Source organism: Symphodus melops (assembly GCF_947650265.1).
Source record: "Symphodus melops genome assembly, chromosome: 5".
Lineage (NCBI taxonomy): Eukaryota > Metazoa > Chordata > Actinopteri > Labriformes > Labridae > Symphodus > Symphodus melops.
The window spans coordinates 26,328,937-26,350,642 of NC_136695.1; the positions used below are offsets into that span (position 1 = coordinate 26,328,937).

General features: G+C 42.8%; 1 protein-coding gene across 2 annotated transcripts in view; it reads left to right on the forward strand.

Annotated features, from left to right (window-relative positions):
* The window catches only part of phldb3 (pleckstrin homology-like domain, family B, member 3), a 27,966-nt gene continuing 6,260 nt past the window's right edge, over positions 1-21,706 (forward strand). The window contains exons 1-12 of one of the 2 annotated variants that reach the window (XM_079343576.1): positions 1-21; positions 6,519-6,667; positions 6,862-6,972; positions 7,573-7,710; positions 8,108-8,236; positions 12,805-12,981; positions 17,204-17,314; positions 19,210-19,311; positions 19,903-19,987; positions 20,506-20,665; positions 21,059-21,140; positions 21,504-21,653. In XM_079343576.1, the coding sequence (XP_079199702.1) occupies positions 6,521-6,667; positions 6,862-6,972; positions 7,573-7,710; positions 8,108-8,236; positions 12,805-12,981; positions 17,204-17,314; positions 19,210-19,311; positions 19,903-19,987; positions 20,506-20,665; positions 21,059-21,140; positions 21,504-21,653 (1,392 nt within the window). In that variant the 5' untranslated portion in view covers positions 1-21; positions 6,519-6,520. Of the gene's footprint in view, positions 22-6,333; positions 6,668-6,861; positions 6,973-7,572; positions 7,711-8,107; positions 8,237-12,804; positions 12,982-17,203; positions 17,315-19,209; positions 19,312-19,902; positions 19,988-20,505; positions 20,666-21,058; positions 21,141-21,503; positions 21,654-21,706 lie in introns of those variants that run through there. The other variant, XM_079343577.1, reaches the window with a different exon arrangement.

Here is a 21,706-nt window from a genome sequence, read left to right on the forward strand (position 1 = left end):
CCCTCCATCAGCTCGCACAGGGTAAACAGGGTTGGTGGGAGTGTAGGTGGAGGCAGGATTGTGAGGAGAGATTGGGTTGTTGTTGGGAGGGTCTGCTGTCTGGGGACTTCTGTCTTTAGTTTTTTTTTTTCTGTCTTTCACTCGCATACACAATCACAAACACACACACACACACACACACACACGCCTTGTTGGGTCCGCCCTTTGGCCAAATCTGTGTCTGAGCCCTGCGTCCTGTGCTGTCATTAATGGATCACTCTTTTCTTGCATCATGATTCCCAGGGATTTACTCACGCCAAAGGAATCTCTGACAGTGCAGTTGAACCTTCAGACAGCATACAGATGGGGACGAGAACTGCCCTTTCCCATAACACACCTTCAATCCTTAACTCTGTTTAAATGTATATCTAATGCATTTCATATGCGCTGCAACACTTTACACAGCTGATTTTTAAACTCGTCACAGTTTTAAAAAAAACCTCACAGGTGTGTCCAATCACGTTAATTATGGTTTGATTCTGTTTTATACGTGTCCCAGTTTTCCATAACAGTGTGACACATGACACCTGGGTTTAGAAGATAAATGGAATTAAGCCATCAATAATATTATTATTGTCATCTCTGGTTTAGCAGCCTGGTAATTTTCCCTGACCATCATTTAAAAACTTCACTTGCAACAGTGTTATAACTACATCTCATTGATAAGGCTAAGCTCTACTTTCCTTTCATTGAGTGACAAAGCATGAACTTTTTTTGGCTTTTTTATAATTCATGCACTTGATTTTTTTTAAGACAGATTGTTTGATTAAACATTGGCAGGTTGAGTCGATGTCTTGAGTTGCAACATATCTTAAGGGTATAGCTTTGAATTTTGGGCAGCTGTGAGGCTACTTACGGAGCTGAATGTTCACTGTGGTTGTAAAATATTCCTAGTTCATTTGACTTTGACTGATTGGTTAATAGCCTCAGACTCCTGGTCAGATTTATGATCAATCAGAGTTGTTGAACAGCTGCTTTTTGTCTCACTGAACATTCGAGAAACTTGCCTCTCTTGCTTAAATTCAAAAAGTGCAGACCATTGTTTTACAAAAAAAATACTCTTTTGGTATTGGGAACAAAACAAATATATGTTGCAGACAATTCAAAAAACTCTCAAACAATGCACAGGCCTTACTTCTGCTGTCTGTTTTCTCTTATCTAAATCTCTGCTCGTCCTCAGCCTTTGTTCTTGAGAATAATCTCTGCCATACTGGCTTGTGTGAGACTCACTCCATAACCTTGCACAAACTGATCATTTGAAGTGCAGAATAAAATCTTCTACACGCACAGCAACTTTTGTCACTGCACAACACTTCAGCTTGTCAGAAGAATTCAGAAAGAATGTAGAAAAACCCACCAGGAAACAAAGAGTGTGAGTGCAGAAATGAGCCCTGCAGCTGAGGTCTCGCTTCTCTTTTTCCCTTTTGATAGTCAGAGGATTTTAAGTGGGTCAATTGTATGATTCAGAATCCATTGAACTACATTTGTTTTCCTGCTTGGGTGTGTATTTGATCTTGTGCTTTGCCGCCCAGGTGCCATTCAGGACTTGCCACTTTTGTCTGGCAGTCACACATTGACAGCTGAATGAAAGCCAAAACACTCTCCTCTCACCTGCTTTCTCGGCTCACAACTGCGTACCGTGGTGACAGCTTCCTGCTCTTTGGCGCCGAGCCAGCGGGAGCAACATGCAGCAGGTCCAGAGGTCACTGCTGGAGAGTCCCCAGTGTTTATTAATCCGTATAATGACAGTATCATCTTTGCACAAATGCAAAGACAGGCCAGTAAAAATCATTGCAATTAAATGTTGCATTCACGTGCACACATGTAGAAGGTGTGGTCGTTATTTAACCTTTTCAAAGAATCTAGCACAAACCAATTAGTGTGTATGCCAGCGACACAACGCTACATCCTATCATCTAAACACAAGCCTTATAAAATCACACATTATGGACTTATTGTGTTTTCTCCTGTCAGAAGACCCAAAGTGAAGAGTGGTTAGATAAAGGAAGTGACAAGAAGAAGGGCACACATCTTCTCCTCTTTGGAAACGTTTTGTGCATTCGACACAGCTGTGATGATGTCTGGCCTGCCGCTGATCACAGAGTTTTAAAGAGTGCACATTCGGCCTGTTTGAAGGAACCCACAGCCTGTAATTGTAGAGGGGGAAATAACATGGACTTGTCAAACTAGATCTGAAGATTAATGGCTGGTTTGGGGTTTTTTGGTTTTATGCCTCAAGCAGATGAGAGGACTCCGCTGACAGAGTCTAAAGATTCATTTGTTATCTAGATAGATGCTTTATGTCTCTGTTTTACTGTCAACTGAGCCTCCAAGCCAAACATAAACAAGCTGAAGAGAGTGCCGTCACATCCATGTGGACACAGAGAGAGACGAGAACAACAAAGGAAGCCATTACTCCACAATATGTTTACATTGTGTGTATATCTGATTTTTGTCTGTAATAATATTCAGAATGTCAGATACCTTCAAGTGGACAACAGGCGGCTGTGGCTCAGTGAATAGAGTCGGTTGTCTCAAACTGAAGGTTTGGGGTTCGACCCCCAGCTGTCATGTCCACTGAGCATCAGAAGACTAGTAAAGTGCTATGAGAGCTGAAGTCCCTTTTACAACCATGAATATGTTGTATCTTTTTATTCTGGATATCAGTCCATCACCAAGCAGGTCAGTTATTCTGTGTTTGGATGTTTTCTGTACAGGCGGCAAAAAAAAGAGCTGTTGAGTCAAAGTTCATCAGACTGACTGTGAAGGTGTTCTTCAGTTCTAAAATGAAAGACCTGGAAGCTGATTCTATAATTAAGCTTGAGTGCTTGAACTGCTTACTCAAAGATGTTCCCATTATAACGCAAAATGTTAGTAAACTGTGCCTCGTCTCCCTTTGTGTATATATGTGTTTTTTTGCTGCTGTCTGTCTTGGCCAGGTCTCCATTGAAAAAAGAGGTTCTGAATCTCAATGTGACCAACCTGGTTAAATGAAAAATAGTTATTCTCCACTGATCGGGAAAGTAATGAGAAAAACGTCAAGGAAGATCAGTTAAATAGATGTTAGCAGGGGGTTGGCACGAAGCCCTCTGATTGGACATCAAGCCCGCCAAAAACGATGAAGAGACGAGTTGTAATAAATAACGCTCTACGTCTGTCTGCTGTATACTAGAAAGAAATGTCTGGTGTGTCTAAAAAAACCCCGCTGTGTGCGAGTCCTTCCTCGCTGTACCCAACAGTTGTGTTTCCTCCCACACAGCTCACACACATCACCTCTCTGCTGATTACAGTGCTGCGCACATAGGATAGTCCCCGTCACTGCTGCATCACCTCGCTCGCTGTTTGCTAACACCGTACGGATTGAGCCAAATCTCCAAAAGAGTTTTCACAAGCTTGCATTTAATTAGATATTTCTGTCACAGATCTGACAGGGCTGCATTGACCTGACCTCTTGGTCGGGCCTCTGTGGATTAATTCGTCATTGTACGTTGCGTCTTGTTTTACAGGGCGTTTAAGCTCACGTGCTCGGTGTGTGACATGTTTTCCATAGTACAGAGCGTTGAGAGCACAGACTTTAATCTGCGTTCACAGCCACACAGCGCATGCCTCCGTCAGAGGCCTTTTGTCCTGCGTGTTGGAATACAGCTGTTGTCCGTGTTGACTTGATGGTTTTGTGTACACAGTGCTTAGCCACACTTTTTCTTTTTGTCTCTCGCCACCGAGGGGTCCATACAGGGTCAAGGTCATTTCACCGGGCTGCTGCGGTTAGAGGTGCGCTCTCAGCTCTCAGTTTAAGGAACACATTAGACCTCAAATCTGTTGTTAAGATCCAGATGTTTCCCTGGTGTATCTGCCACACCGGGTGGTGATATCATTGTACTGTAGTTTAGTCCGAGCAGCAGAACAAATCCAAAAAAGCACAACAAGCATCATTTTATTCAGTAAACACGAGTGAATGTCTTCTCGGTCTTTTGATTCTCTTATCTCCAGCCGCACTTTTCCCCCACTAAATTAATTTTACGATTCATGTAGAAACACCAAAGTGAAGTATATCTGAGAGTAAGCGAAGACGGTATATCCTCATAAACACAACGTACGCCTCAAGCTGTCTCCTCTCTTTCTCTCTCTTCCTGTTCCCTTGAGGAGAGCTTCAGCAGCAGTCACATTGATATAATAGACTTGTTTGTATTCGCCCACACAGCAACAGAACATGTAAACTGACTGCTACGTGCATCATTCATCATCAGACACAGTCAGTGGTATGACTGAAAGCTCAGCGTGACAGAGAGAGAATACTCGAGCACATGGTGAGATAATATGAGTCTCTCTCTCTCTCTCTCTGCCCCCGTGTGATGGTGAATCAGCTGTTGCTGGTTATTATCAGTGGTTGATCTTTAGCACTGCAGACTCATGAAGTCCTCTCGGACTCTCTCACACACACACACACACACACACACACACATTAAACACATAGACTTGTCTTTTTGAATCTCTGTTTTCTCATCTTGTTCTCCAGAGGCGCTTCCCTCCCTACAATCGAGCCTAATTATTCTGGGCACAGAACTGTGTTTTGTTCTTCGATTTGGCTCCCGGGCTGAACTTTACACTGTTTTTCCTCGATCTGCGGATTCTGAGATCCACAGTTTGAGCTCTTCTAACGGTCTCTCTCTCTCTCTCTCTCTCGCTCTCGTTTGGCTCAGGTTTTGTTTCTTTAACCTTTTGTTGGCTGCAAAACATCTTTGTTAACATGACATCCTGGACTTTCCTCCACCTCTCTCTCTCTCTCTCTCTCTCTCTCTCTCTCTCTCTCTCTCTCTCTCTCTCTGTGTGGTGTTGATAGGGTATCTGAGTGGACTTTAGCTGGAGGTCAGACTGCAGCGGTTTGTTTTATGACTCAGCGTGAAGCTCTCTCTGTGGGATTTCTCTGGTAGTTGACAGCTTTTACTGGAAAGTAGAGGGTCAAAGAGCAGCGGGATTTATTCAAAACGATCAGTACAGGTAGCCAGCTGACAGTTTAACTGTGTTCTCTGTAAAGAGGCGAGAGCCCTACTTTCACCTTAGTCAGCGGGTTCTTACTAAATAAAAAGAAACGGATGTTTGATGACATACAATCCTTCCATTATGTATAAGCATGTACTTCTCTTCATTTAGCAGAGGCCTCTCTGCAAAACGACGTGCAAAGCCAGTAAGTACAACACAAAACATTTTTTAAATGATCTTGTATGTTGAAGATGATTAGTGCGTCTTTTTGCCTTCACTGATTGGACAGCTGAAGAGAGACGGGACGGGTGGGCAAGTGAGAGTCGAGGGACCGATGGAGCGACATAACATGGCTCTGTAGTTAAAGAGTGCGGGGGATCAACTGGCCCCTCCTGCAGTCCTGACTCGTCACCTGTCCACAGACTGTCACTGTTGAATGTCCCCATCAGACCAAAGTATAGAGGTGTTAACGCGAGGCCTCACCAGTGATGGCAGCCTGTAGTTGAAAATGTATAGTATGTAGATTTTCTTCATAATGAGAAATAGTTTTTATATTCCCCCCCCACCCCCCTCTCTCTCTCTCTCTCTCTCTCTCTCTCTCTCTCTCTCTCTCTCTCTCTCTCTCTCTGTCTCTGTCTGTCTCTGTCTGAGGATGTCACAGTGCCAGCTGATGTTTGGAAGCCCTCACTCTTATCTCGTCCGTGTATTTATCTCTGTTCCCGCTCTGCCTCCATCCACTGCACCCTAATAAGGGCTGGGGCTGGACTAAAGAGGAGAGGGAGGGCACAGGGGGGGGGGGGGGGGCGAGAGAATATGGTGGGAAAAGGTTGAACACAAGGAATCAGAAGTATTTTCCCACAACTCGGTTTGTGTTTCTGTTTTAGGGTAGAGGAATAAATAAAGGGTGGATCCCTTAAAGGGAGCAGAATACAAAAGCTATAGATCGACAAATTCCTAAATGTTGGGAAGCACTTTGATGTAAAGCAGTGTCACCTGACAGACGGGACAAAACAGAACACCTCAGAAAGACTTCAAAGACTCCTCTCATGTGCTCCAACATTTTTATGGGCGATGCCTCCTTGTAGTTTTGTATCGATTGTTCTCGCTCCATTCATTTACTCTGTTGCTGCTCATGCACTTCAAAGGCCTCCGAAAAGAAAAGAGTATTTATCAGTGCACAAACACCAGAGTCCTTCACTCTGAAAGAAACTCTGAAACACAACCACAAACCATCAGCCACATCCTGAAATCTCCTCGCTCTCTCTTTCTCTTCACTGGGAGGGTTTCTCCTCCTTCACACACCAGTTCCTGAAAGCCGAGGGGGGATTTTCAATTCAGCACTAGTCAGCTGTGATGTCATCTTTGTTAACAATCAGCTGATCCCTTACACGCCTCCAACCGTGCAGCAGATTAGACTACGACGTTACTCCCTACAGTCAGACAGGCCTCTTCATCTGCTCCAGCTCTGTGTCGCTCATTAACTCTCTCTGTCCTCTCAGAAATGCCCCAACACAACATGGAGAGCCCCAGGAGTCAGTGGCAGCAGGGTCCGAGGCCGCCTTGGATCACCAGAGTGGCCAACGGTCAGAGCCCCGCCTCCTCAGGGGCGGAGTCAGATACTGAGAGCAGCAGCACGGAGAGTGAGCGGGTACGATGCAGCTGTTAATGATAATGCAGTATTTGAACTTATCCTCAGTTTCAACTGCGTGAAAGAAGAGAGAGAGCATCTCCTCCTCCTTGAAATTGAAAAGATCAACTCTCACGCATCTCTCGACTGAACGCTTTGTTGGTCTGAGCGTGGCCGTGCTGACATTGTCCTCTTTTATTCCCTCTTTTTGTCAGTCCTGCGTTAAAAAGCTGGAGGGCGGCTCGCTGAGGATCCTTCAGTCACCGTCTATGATCCAACGACGGATCACAGAGATCGACCAACACAAGGAGGAACTAAAGATCGAGGTGAGCGTGTGAGACCATTACCGCACAAAAACATCAAAGTATCTCATCAGCTCATGTGGTGTAAGTCTGTGTGGCTTACACAGAATTCATCATTGAATGGTTAATTATTTCAATTAACAGATCATCTATTTGTTGAGAGATAGTTAATTGGCAATTGCTAAAGTGCTCGGTCAATGCGATACTCAATCTGTTTATTCAAATATATAGAATCGTAAACAGATTATCTTTTGTTGGGAGAAAACTTTATCTGAACTTCCTTTTTACTTGTGAATTATTATTTTTTTTACTTTTAAGGATTTCAGAGACTTGATGACAAATTAAGAAAAACAATCCACATTGACATGTGATGAAAATGCAAAAAGGGGGTTAAGGTTACATCAGGCTGCAAAGGTTTGTTTGTTTGTTTTTAACACTCAACGACTTCTTCAACAAAAACAACAAAGAGTTCAGGGAAACACTCAAATGATTTTGATTGCGTCTCTGCTGCAGTCTGCACATTTTAATCTCCGAGCCGGCACAGCCACGTTAAAGGAATGCATATCTGTGACTTACTCAACCTCTGGTCAGTATGATTCAGCGCAGCGTGTGCTGTGCTTTCAGCTGCAGCTGGAGATCGCTCTGCTGCAGGGAGAGCTGCAGGCGGAGAAGAACCAGCTGCTCAAACACGCACAGAAGCTGCAGGCTCTACGGCAGCACGCCACACAGAGAGAGGAGCACAGACTGAGAGACAGACAAAAGGTAACCTGACACTGGTTATGTGTTTGATTGGTCAGTATTTATGAACTCTTCTGTTTCCTATGATAATGAAGCTGCACGGAGTTTCTGTAACACTGAAACACTTCCAGCATCGCCACAGCACGCTGAAGGAATTTTATTTCGAAATGTGCGAGCTCTGAACATTCAACCAACCTCAACACAAAATGTTGTCAGTGATAAATCATTTCCCGGCTGCTACAGCTGGAGCAGAGCTGGTTTGAGTTAGAGGTCTGCGGTCTTTCACTACTAACAATACAAACATGGTTGTGAAATTGATTTTTCATTGTATTCTTTTTAGAAGAAATGATTTCTGTCCTGCTTTTGTTTTCTTTATCCTTTACCCTTTTTTTTTTCTCTCTCTTTGACTGTGACCTCGTAGGAGCGAGTGAGGCTGGAGGAGGAAAGAAGCCGGGTGGAGGAACTCAAGAGGAAGTGTGAGGAGAAGGAGAAACTGATCCCCAGTCAGCCTGAGAGCCAGAGAGAACGACTGACACAGCAGCTGCAGCAGGTGAGCGGCTGAGCTGAACGCAGCGTATTCAAAAAGGATCGGATAATGTCTTTATATGCTGACAGGTTCTGCTTCATCTTATATGAAAAGTATCTGAGAGCAGCCCTGTTAAGTCACATGTACTGGTGGCTGTCCATCACCTTGAGCTGTTAATTCAAATGTTGCTGCAGAAATCAAGATGACAGACGAGGCGACAGTATAATGATGGCTTTTTCTTGCCTTTACATCAATGCTTTGTGTAATGCCACACATTTAGTCAACAAAAGAGTCAAACATACTTCAGTAGAAAAGAGTATGATGCTTCATTGCAGGCACTATGACCTCACTGGTTTCATGTTTTAAACATGCCTGCTGGCTTCCGGTGAATTTCACTGAATATTTTTTGCTGCTTTCAAACATACTGCACACATTTTGTGCATCTGTGTGAAAACACAATTTGACTTTATTTGCTTTAACATGAAGACACTTTAAACATGTCGCTCTCATGAAGAAGCCCGCTGGTCATTTCCGTGTTAAAGACAGTCTGACCACGTCCGACCTTTTAACGTTGATGTAACGTTTACTTTAACGCGGCTCAAGTCTGAACTCAGGTGAGCTTAAAGGCTGCAGCACCTCGAGATGAAACAAGAAGAAACGTCAAATTGTGTGTTGTTCTATTATTAGAGACGTTACAAAGGGACAATCACTTTACCAGAGAGGTTCAGGAGAGTCTTCCCACGTCAGATAATCAAATTATAATCTGCTGATTATCTCACCACTGTGCTGCTTTTTGACCCAATGTGCCATCGTTGGAAGGATCATAAGAAAAACACGTCATGTGAGTGTTCATGTCGGAATAATCTAAAGCTGTCCCTCTGACAGAGAGATGAAGTCTGACATCGAATATTTAACAACTATGGAAGAGATAATCAACCTGTGCTGACTGGCTCCAGCTATCACATATTTTTCAAAGCTGTACGTTTCATTAAAAAGACGTCACATCGTACCAAGCGTTGTGTTTCTGGATGTTCCTGATGAAAGCAAAAATCTCAACAACGTCGGAGAGTTTCGACCTCTTCAGACTGAAGCCTTGAGAGGAGGTGAACTTGTGCCCGACTGCACTGATCAGTTCAGCTGTAGACTGACAGATGAGCTGCCGAGGTTTTTCTTGTTCAGCAAACGAGTAAACGAGCTATCTTAATAGCAAATCTATTAGATCAGCTGTGATTCAGTTAGCAGTCAAAACAAGCACATGGCCTCGTCTCTGCTTCTTCTGACTTCTTGTTTGTTTACAGATGCAAACAACCATTTCTGAGAACAACAAGCTCAGCATTAGAATCACAGTTTAGTTACATAGAAACTGAAAATCTATGTAGTCATGTCGTTCCTTGCAATCTCTAGGAAAAAAATTAATAATAATAATAATAACTTTATTTATATAGCACCTTTAAAAACAACTGTTTACAAAGTGCTTTACATATAAAAACAAATACATCAACATTTAGAGGGAACAGAGGTAAACAGATGGACCAATCTAAAAACAAATGGCTCAAATAAAATAACTAATAATTAGACTAAAGGGGGCAAAAATCTGACACCGATACTGACGGTGCTGTTTGACTCATGACGACATGTTTCATCAGGGCTCAGTGTGAATGTTGTTTTTTTTTCTTTCTGCACAGTGTGTGATTGTTCAGTTCCTGTTCAACCTGATATGTAGCTGCTCAGTTAGATTACACACAGACATAGTTCATGTGTTCACAAAGACATGTGGTCTTTGTGAATGTGACACAAGCGGATAATAGACGGCTTTGTTTTACGACCTCCAGCAGCAGGTTGTTAGTTTGTTGTTGGGACATGTCAGATTTATGTGCAAAGATCTCCACTGACTGGTTTGTCAAAAATGTGTGCGCCACTGAGAACACGACGGAGACGTGTTCACATCCAGAGGACGGCGTGCAGGAGAACAGCAGCACAGGTGTTTCAGAAGAGAACAGCGAGGACTGTACGAGTTTGGACTGTCAGGAACATTTTACATGATTTGCATCAAAGCATTGAAGTGCTGATAGTGACAAAGAACTACAACCTCCATCTTCTGACCGTTTTGTAAATAAAATGAGTGGAATTGAGTTGCATTTTCCTCATATTAAAACTTCCTGGAGCCCTTTTATATTCATATTAAGACGGCTGCTCCCGTAGAGGGGGAAGTTATTTAAATACACAACTAATCTGTGGAGGTTAAAAAATCTGGAGATTTATTGAAACTACTAAATATGTTAAAATAGAATATAAGGATTTGGTGGAGGCACTTTTCATTGTATACTGAGTCAATAAAAAAAAAAAATCCACATTTTTTTTCATTTCATTTTTTAAGATATTGCTTTGAACATATTTTAAATAATCTCTCAGTAGGGAAAAAGTAGCTGGGCTTGTTCACTGCTCGCTTGCTCGCTGCAGATCAAAATCAAACTGCAGTTCATCACATTAGTATGAGCTCGTGTTAACACATCCAAGGTGAACATACATCTTTTATTAGTTGATTTATTTACTGATTTAACAAGCTGAGTCCCATTGAGATCTCAGGTCTCTTTTTCCAGAGTGACACGATCAGGAAGAGCAGACACGAGTGTTACAGTTCTACAGATCGACCCGCTCAGCTCTTGGAATTTTTTTTTTTTTTTTTTACATGGTCTTATCTCAGACTGGGCACACTGAACGACTGAAGTTGTTGCTGTAATTAGAGAACGTTTCTTTCTAGAACAAATAACTTAGATTGATTTATTATTAGGTTTTTCGTCTAATTGAGTGACACGCCTGCTGCACACCAGATGAGAATATATATATATATATATATATATATATACACATATATATATACACTCAACAAAAATATAAACGCAACACTTTTGTTTTTGCTCCCATTTGTCATGAGATGGACTCAAAGATCTAAAATTCATTCCAGATACACAATATTACCATTTCTCTCAAACATTGTTCATAAATCTGTCTAAATGTGTGATAGTGAGCACTTTTGCTTTGCTGAGACAATCCATCCCACCTCACAGGTGTGCCACATCAAGATGCTCATCAGACACCATGATTAGTGCACAGGTGTACCTTATACTGCCCACAATAAAAGGCCACTCTGAAATGTGCAGTTTTGTCTCACAGCAAAATGCCACAGATGGCGCAAGCATTGAGGGAGCGTGCAATTGGCATGCTGACAGCAGGAATGTCAACCAGATCTGTTGCTCGGGCATTGAATGTTCATTTCTCCACCATAAGCCGTCTCCAAAGGCGTTTCAGAGAATATGGCAGTACATCCAACCGGCCTCACAACCGCAGACCACGTGTAACCACACCAGCCCAGGACCTCCACATCCAGCAGGTTCACCTCCAAGATCGTCTGAGACCAGCTACTCAGACAGCTGCTGAAACAATTGGTTTGCATAACCAAAGAATTTCTGCACAAACTGTCAGAAACCGTCTCAGGGAAGCTCAACTGCATGCTCGTCGTCCTCATCGGGGTCTTAACCTGACTCCAGATCGTCGCCGTAACAGACTTGAGTGGGCAAATGCTCACATTCGATGGCGTCTGGCACGTTGGAGAGGTGTTCTCTTCACGGATGAATCTCGGTTTACATTGTTCAGGGCAGATGGCAGACAGCGTGTGTGGCGTCGTGTGGGTGAGCGCTTTGCTGATGTCAATGTTGTGGATCGAGTGGCCCATGGTGGTGGTGGGGTTATGGTATGGGCAGGCATCTGTTATGGACGAAGAACACAGGTGCATTTTATTGATGGCATTTTGAATGCACAGAGATACCGTGATGAGATCCTGAGGCCCATTGTTGTGCCATACATCCATGAACATCACCTCATGTTTCAGCAAGATAATGCACGGCCCCATGTTGCATGGATCTGTACACAATTCTTGGAAGCTGAAAATGTCCCAGTTCTTGCATGGCCAGCATACTCACCGGACATGTCACCCATTGAGCATGTTTGGGATGTGCTTGACCGGCGTATACGACAGCGCGTACCAGTTCCCACTAATATCCAGCAACTTCGCACAGCCATTGAAGAGGAGTGGACCAACATTCCACAGGCCACAATTGACAATCTGATAAACTCTATGCGAAGAAGATGTGTTGCACTGCATGAGGCAAATGGTGGTCACACCAGATACTGACTGGTTCTGAGTCCCCAGACCCTCAATAAAGCAAAAACTGCACATTTCAGGGTGGCCTTTTATTGTGGACAGTCTAAGGTACACCTATGCACTAATCATGGTGTCTGATGAGCATCTTGATGTGGCACACCTGTGAGGTGGGATGGATTGTCTCAGCAAAGCAAAAGTGCTCACTATCACACATTTAGACAGATTTATGAACAATGTTTGAGAGAAATGGTAATATTGTGTATCTGGAATGAATTTTAGATCTTTGAGTCCATCTCATGACAAATGGGAGCAAAAACAAAAGTGTTGCGTTTATATTTTTGTTGAGTATATATATATACCATTTTAATCAACCTAGACCTACTCCTACTGAAGACTGTTATATTAGACTGATCATTGTGTTTATATTCAGGAGAAAGAGGCGATGGAAGCAGCAGCCCGGGCCTTTGAGGACTGGGAGTTTCGTGTTCTGGAGAAGGAGAGCGGCATCGATGAGGAGGACGAGAGCTCGACGGACAAAGAGAAGGAGGGAGAGAGTGAAGAGGAGACGGAGATCTCGTGTCAGCAGCATGCAGTCAACAAAGCACAGGTACACAAAGTGTGTTGGAGGAGTTTGTTTGTATCAGCTGCTCCTGACGTGTTTTTCAGGTTCATGTCCTATCAGCCTGTCATGTGCTTCACGTCAGTGTTTACGCTGACAGTCAATTCAGACTTCTGTCAACTTCAAACTGGATCAGAAATATGAAGGAGCCCTGATAAAGATTCAAAACCAATTTAAGTAGACTTCAAACTCATTTTTTACATTTTGATTTTGGATTTTGACTATAAGGCTCGAGTTTTCTGTTCCTCTGACTACAAGAGAAACAGACCACCATTAATAAATGTTTTTGTTAAACTTTATCAGAGAGAAGTGCTGCATCTGATTCCAACAAACATACTGGAACACAAATAACATCAGATTGTTATTTTGGGGCAGCTGTGGCTCAGTGGTAAAGTTTTTTTGTCTCTTAACCAGAAGGTTGGGGGTTCCATCCCCAGCTTCCAAAGACACGTCGATGCAAGGCGCGTAACCCTGAGTGTCCTCTGCTGCTCCGTCACCGGCTGTGTGTGAAACCTCTGGCATCAGTGTGTGAATGTGAAGGTGTAAAATTTCTTTGCTTGAAAGTTTTCTTCATGTGATGCAAAAAGCGTCATATTGCATCACATGAAGAAAACTTCCAGGCAAAGAAAATCATATTTTTCTCGTCTCAGGGCAAAATGAGGGCTGGATTCACGACCATTCAACACTACTACCATGTTTCTAATGATACACAGCTTCATGTAAATGGGTGAAGTATCCCTTTAAATGACACACATGTCACATGTCCTGTCGCAGTCCACCATTCTGATTCTGATTCCAGGTTAGGCCTTGACACGAGTGTGAACTCTTTACCTCACTCGCACCAGTCACATGACTGTGTGAGGCTTAATTACATCAGAGGCCACCGAGCGTTAAAGGAGCGGGACAGAGCAGAGCAGCAGCAACAGGGAAAATATTTTACAGGAGGATTTTTATAATCTCAACAATGACACCCATGCATTTTGTTAGCTTAATGCTAAAGCTGGGCACTTAAGGAGAAAAGGGACCAGATTATAAAGAATTATTCTTGACCTTTATTCAGAGTAAATAAAAGCGAAACCGTTGACGACTAAAACAACGGTCATGGTTTCCTGTCTTTCCACTAACTGAAAAGGATTAATCCCAGTCATCACCTGGAGCGTCCGACCGGTTTTTTTGAGAGGCAGCGTGCCAGTGAACAGCCTCTGATTGGACATTGTTCACTTTTGAAAAGAGCGGGCCTCTTTTGTCAAACCCTCTCAGGCACTCTAAAGAAAGATTGACAACATAGCTGCAAAGGAAGCTTGATTTAAAGTGAACATTCAAAATAAAAGCTGCAGCTTAATGATGGAGAGAATCTGTTAGAATAAAATAAAAAAATAAAAAAGGTTTGGATTCACACGACGATGTGAAGAGACCTGGAGCATGTTGACACATCTGTGATGAATCCTACATTTCTAACAGCAGAGCAGAGAGGCTCGACCCGAGTGTGTTCTTTGTCCTGATGGTGATTTATTGTGGTGAACATTTGTTTTCAGTCTTATTTTTTATTTGCAGGACTGTCAATCTACAGCTTTTCTAGAAGCTCAAAGAGCCTGCACAGAGTGCTTTCAGAGATTATTAATCTTTATGTGCGTTTTCAAAGCTCTGAGATTTTATTTTTAAAAGTGTTGGGTAATGTCGCTCCACATGGTGATGATTAAAACAACACATTTATCCCATCATCAGACAAACCCATGAGAAAAGTGTTGACAGAGAAAATGCTTGATAGCCTATTTACTTATTTCCCCCCATCAAGAGAGGTTATAAAAACCCGAACCTGGGTTCGAGTTTGACGTCCCCTGCTTGCTGCATGTCACCCCACGCTTTCTGCTCCTAACATTTCCTGTCTCTCTTCAGCTGTCCAGTCCAGTAAATAAAATTATGAACCAAAACATAACTTTAACAAAGAAAAGAAAATGCAAACATTAATATCAAGTCGTGTGTGTTTGCCTTGTTTTTTTAAAGCTGTCCTAACAGCACACACATACAAGAAGGATAGGAAATTAAAACAAAAATAACACCAGCTTTTAAAGCTATAAATAAGTCCACAAGATAAAAGATGAGAAATGAAAGTGGTGCAGTCTCCTGCACGCCCCTTAAGTAAAGATTTAACTACAGACCACATACAGCCACATAACTGACGTGCTTAAAGAGAGACTAAATCCTGTGAATGAGTCCTTTCTGTTCTCTCTTCTCTTCTTGGTTATTGTAAAAACACTCCAGGCTGGTTCCTGGCAGATATCTGTACCCAGTTTAGTCCAGTTCTGCTCGAGGTTTCGGCCCGTTTAGAGGCACACTGTTGCCAGCTGATTTCTCATTGGCTGATCAAGTTGTATCCATTTTTTTTCTTTTTTTTTAAAGAGTACGGTCTAGACTGGCTCTGTGTGTGAAGTGTCCTCAGGGGACTTTTGTTGAGATTAGGCACAATGAAAATAACAATTGATTGATTAATTGATTGATTATATACTTAGTGTCTAAACTTAGCCTGAGAGCTCATCTTCTTTGCCTCAAGGATGTTAAATAATTATGTCATGCAGGACAGACTGACTGGTGGTCATAAGTTCCCCCCTCAAGGAGTCGGGTGATGTTACAGGTAGGAGGCGGAGCTTAGAGTAAAACAAGATGAATAATTAGAAACTAGATCCGGTACCACCATTAGAAAAATGAAAGCATAACTGAGTGTTTACATGGACTTAAATGTCCTGGTTATAAGCCTTATCCCAGTTTTGATCATATCTGGGATTATAGCGTTGAAAGGCACAGAGACAAACCTGGTTATTCATATACAGTGCTTGTATACTAGTATCCTAGTTTCTAAAACCTTGTTAGTGCAAGTGCCTGTGATGTTTATTTTTGAATACACAAATTTGAGAAATATGAGTCCACTGTGGCTTATTGCTAGCTAAGCTCCATTATGTGCCAGCATCGTGTTGCAGATATGGTGTATTCACCTCATTTCCAGCAAGTGGGACGTTGTCAGCCTATCTTTGTGTTTGTTTTGCTGCTCCGTCACTTGGCTGAGGTCACACCTAAGCACGAAGTCTGCAGCTGTCAGAAACTGTTGTAATGCATATGAACGCCACATCATCATGTTTTTCCTTCAGACTTATCCAGGTTGCAAAAATCTGGTTTCACTTATCGGGATATGATGACTACATGAACAAACACAAAAACGGGGGACTGCTAATGTCCACGTAAACACGTGGTGAAATTTGAGTGAAGTCAATTAAACAACGATAAATGAAAGCATTCATCCAGTAGTTTCTCTTAGCTTGAACCTTTACGGCTGGATCGACAGTCCGGCACACATGGTTTGGAAAATGCTAACAGATTTTCTGCTACCTAAAAGCAGTGCTCCTTCACTCTTGTTCCTGTGTAACTCAACATTACTGAAATGTGATTGTTTTTAACTGAAGTCTCCACAAGTTTTTTTTCTTCATAGCCAGGAGGAAAAATCCCTTAAATTCTTTGATTACATCCTGGAAAAAACATAAAAAATGCTCGCTTTTCAATAGCACGTTAATACCACAATTTGTTATGAGTAAAGACGACAGACTGAGGAAATGATTCAGGCATTTCAGGGTTTCTTTTTTCAGATAAAAAAAGAAACAAAAACGCCTTAATAATTGAAGACATGATGAACGTTTTTGAGTTATGAGGAAATGATTGTTCCTCAATCGGCTCGAGTATGTAGAAGGAGGAGTATACGAGATGAAGAGAGTGATTGTGTGAGAGGATGGTTGACTCAGCTGCAGATGACAGCTCATCTCTGCCTGCTTGCCTGCCTGCCTGCCTGCCTGCCTGCCTGCCTGTCTGTCTGTCTGTCTGTCTGCCTGCTTGTAAAATGTGTGCTATAAGCGTTCCTTAATGCTAGTTAGATATCAGTCTATCATGGTAGTTTCCCTCTCAGCTCTGCCGTCACGTGTCTCTCCTGCGTCTCATTAACTTGCAAAGTGGACGTTTGATTTGCATTGTGTCTACGCTGAGGAGAGCATCTCTGCATTCACTCACACCACACACACACACACACACACGGGTCACAACAGGGATACCTACCTGATATCACATCACGTCAATGAAAATGAATCACAGCCAGCAAGTGGCGCTTGTTTTGAGGAGGAAGAGCCACACGGCAGTGAGGAGTGATGGGAATCATGTCTTTAATCCTCAGGAGCGAGTGGAGCATTTGGAGAGGCAGCTGAAGGAGATGGAGAGGCAGAAGGAGAGGGAGCTGAACGCCCTGAGGAAAGAGAAGAGAGAACTCGTCCACACAACTCAGACAGTAAGAAGGATTTATGATCACTTGCACCACAACTGGGAATATTTCTTCACAACATCTTCTGATGCTTTAATCAGAAGTCATGCTTCTCATGAAATGATTTCAGATAATAACATTATTATATTACAAAAGATGGTGATTAATTATTACCTACCCCAATATGCTTTCTAATGTTTACTGTCTGGTATTTTCTTTAATGTAGTACAGTATTACGTTCGGATAATCCCTCACTGAGGCCGATGTAGTGTTGGCTTTGATGCAGAGGAAAAAACTAGTGGGCGGACATCCGAGCAAAATGGCATACAGGTGCATACAGGCATACAAGCAACACACTGTTCAACTCCCAATCACCAACTTTATTTTAATGAATGATTTATTATGAAGCGTGCTCAGTTTACAAACAATATATAAATGGACGTGCAGTCGAGTCAGTGTCTGCACTACTTTACTGAGTTTGCAGTTTATTTTGAGTCAGCGACAGCCGCAAATTGATTAAAATAAATAAATAAAAGAGACGCACATCGGAGAACATGACCACTGCTTTGTGACTTATTTTGAGTCCTTTTAATCAGATACAGACATAAAACTCTGGATTTCTTCATCATGACGGCTGTCAGCGTTGTGCACCCGCGTGCTTGTGCTCGTGCATGAAGTAAACCACTCCTGAGAACGGTACAGAACGATCTGAGGTGCTTGGGCACGGTACGGACTGCCAGTGTGAGCGCTACCTTAATATCATTTAGAGGACGGCCCACGCTGCCATGTGCTATCAGAGTGAAATATAAATGCTTATCTACTAAAGTGAGTGATTCACTTACTTATTTACTGCCTACTAAACCCTGATTTGACACACACAGGCCATAATGTGACTTTTATCAGACTGATGACAGCACCAGTTTAACTGAGGAGAGGACATGTAGACGAGGAACAAGCAAATCAAACAGAGAGAGGGGGAGAGAGAGAGAGAGAGAGAGAGAGAGGGGAAAGATAGAGGGAGGAGTAAGCAAAGGAGGGCGGGTGCTGCTTTTGTGAATGTGTGTACATGTGAGTGTGTGTGGATGTGTGAGAGGGAGAGAAGGAAAGCTGGGAGAAGTTCCACATCACTGCGACAAGCGGTAAGCTTTAAAAAGGGAGAAGAGCTTAAATCAATGGGAGCAGATGACAGCCTTTAAAATGGTGTTTTTATAGAAAAGTGGCGTAACATTTAGATCACAGGCTCCTCTAAATGAGAGAACAGGAACAGCTGGAGGGAGGGCTGAAGGGAGTGGCAGCACAGAGGAGGAGAGACGGACGAGACAGTTCAGACAGCATGACCAAGTGTGTACGACTCCAATATGACTGCATGCTGGATGTGCTTTACTTCTGTCGGAGAACTTTACACTTTGTGACGGAGAGAAACTTACTCAACAGAAAGTTTATGAATATGGAGTCTGATTGAATAAAAAATGTTGGAGGTATATTTTATTTCTGGATTTGTCACTGAATAGAGAAGAAATACAAAGGGTCAGACACTGTGTTTAAATCGTCCCTGTTCACACGTTCCTCGTCAGCATGTGTGAGTGTGCAGCAGGGAAGAGACAGATAAGGGTTAAACTGTGGACGGCATGCGGCGTCTGAATTGCTCATGTGTTTGTGAGTCAAGCAGGGAAGGGAGGGTTAGAGGGAAAGATAGTGAGGGAATGATAATTTAACTCATTAGGATCCTCAGTGGCAGTTTTCATTCTCGGTCAGATGTGGTATGTTGAAGGCAGCAGGTTTTAATCAGTCACTCAGTCTTCTCTGCTGCGCTCTTTAAACGTGTCATATTTCTCTGTTCAAGCAATAAATGAGTCTGTCCGCTCTGCTTCATCACGTTTATGAAACTGAGCTCCAAATAAAAACGTTATCTGGTCCGACAGGTTCTCAGAGAGAAGAAACCGCTCACTGATTGGTCGAACGTCACCGGCTCCGCCCCCTGCATGATGTCACTCTCCCCTCTGACAGTTCACAAGCCTCCGCAGGTAAGCAACATGTTGCCATGGATGCAGCTCTTGTTGAGCAACAAAAATAAACCATTTCAACAAATACCGTAGTTTCTCTACAGAGGTTTTTAAATGTTTTAGTTCATAGTTAGAATGCTAATCTAAAATGTATATATACTCAGTTTATATCTCATAAAAGGCTACCTTTATAAAAACTCTTGACCTTATTTTATCCATTTTAAACTTCAATTATTGTCAGATAATCGTCCTCCTTCCGTGTCAGGTGTCGGGGCGTAAAGATTCACAGAGGTCACGGTTCGCACCTCAGTTTAGGGTCATGGTGTGAGTTTAATAAGTGTATAGAATGATATTAAAAATAATAAAATATGTAGCTATCAATATTGTTGATTTAAATGTTACCACGGCAGAAATGTTTCATGATCAGTTTACTGTTTTAGCTCCGAGAAAAACAAGTTTTCACTCATTCATTGAACCTTTGTTTAAACACTGGATGGTTGAGGGAACGCCTTCGATATTTAGTATTTTAAGAGTAAAATATACAAACACAAAACATTTAAAATGAGATAAAGATGTTTCTTCAGCAGCACTGTTTTTTATTTTGTGTCATAGGACCACGGCAAAGATTCGGCCAGTTTGCCCAGAAGACGGAGCTCGAACCGAAGCCGACCGAACGACCGGCCGCTGTCAGTACAGGGTGAGCTTTGATGACTTTCTTATTGTGGTCTTGATTGTTCATGCTGAGATCACCATGTGATGGAACAATAAACCGTCTCTCTCTCTCTTTGCGCTCATGTCCTCCTTTTGTGGCGACTGTTTGCTCAGTTCCCTCCCATTTAGTCAAATCAAAGGTGTGTCAGACTGCAACTTGTTTAAGCGTTGGTGGAAAGCAGGATTTACCTGAACCGACCGGGTGAGCCAGAGGAGCTCACCTTTACCCAAGCCCAAAGTCTCTTCATAAGTGTCTGTTTTTTACACACACACACACACACACACACACACACACACACACCTTTCTGTTGAGCCTGATCTAAAAGATTGGCTCAAGTCTTTCCATGTGTGTCGTCCTTTCCATGTGTGTCGTCCTTTCCTTTTCACACAAAGTACAAAAGCAGAAATAAAACCGAAGAATGGTAGATAAAAACAACTCATTATCTCGAGACTAGAATCCAGAAAGACATGTCCTTGTCTGTCTCTGTTACTGTCCTCTCTCAGGGTTGGTGAGGACGCTTCCAGACAGCCCTGTGGCTTCCACATCCCCACATCCCTCCCACCGGCTCAGCAACGGGCACAGCAGCGTTTACAGACCTGCGAGCAGCAACGGTGGAGGGCTCATCACTCCCTGCAACAGCACGACAAGCTCTCGCGCTGCCAGGTCAGTCACGACCCCGCTGCTGTGACGAGCACTTTCTTAAAGAGGAAGACTTTTCACTTTCATTCATTTCACCTCTGCATGCAACAGTAAAGGCAGGGATGTGTTCGTTATAGTTCATACTAAGAAGATGCAGGGACCCATTTTTTTGTGTAAGGTGCAGCTACTTTAAACGATTATTTCAGTTTATTGAGTTATTTTGTCTTATTTTCGATTTTACCCCTGGGTATGTTGAACCCCTCTGATTTGACCTCTCTGGAGCTTTCTTGGTTCCTTTTTTTGTTGATTATGTGCATATGTGTTATTCTGTGTGCTTCTCAGGATCTGCATGGTTAAAACTATGTTGAATGCACTATGCCAATTAACTGATAAATATATAACTTCTTGATCCGTCAGCCCGTCTCTCTTCGATCTGGTGGAGATCGAGAAGAAACTGAGAGAAGCCAAAGCCGAGAAAGAGAGGCTGCTGAGAGAGCGGGTGAGTCACCTGCTGTGGGAAAAAAAACATTCACTGACACCTCTAATCACCCACGACACCCTGCATTAGACACGGCTGTCCGATCGCTGACACCCACCCTGCTCGCACATGACGCCTTTAGAGAACAGCCACCAGATGTGTGAATGCTTGTGATGCACAGTTAAATACCAAGGCAGAAAAATGTGAAGCCATGTGAGTGTGAAGATGAGCGTGTAAGAGTTGAACGAACGTTCAGTGTGCATTTTAAAGCCAGCTGTCTTATTTCTTCAAACATCAAGCAGTCCATTGAAAACACCCCGAAAAGTCTCGTAACATCTGTTGTAACAGTTTTGTGATTCTTCTCTGATTCACGTGTGCAACCAGGAAGAGCGAAAGCGATTGTTGTTGGAAGAGAGGAGGCAAAGAGAATTAAACTCTCCCAGAAAAGAACCAGTCGAGGCTGAGACCACACGCAGTCCAGAACCAGAACCAAAGGAGGAACCAAAGACCAGGTCTCCCCTCAAGTCCCCCGAGGTATGTTGGAAGTATCTACAATGAAGCCATCTTTAGGGACCAAAAGAAACTGG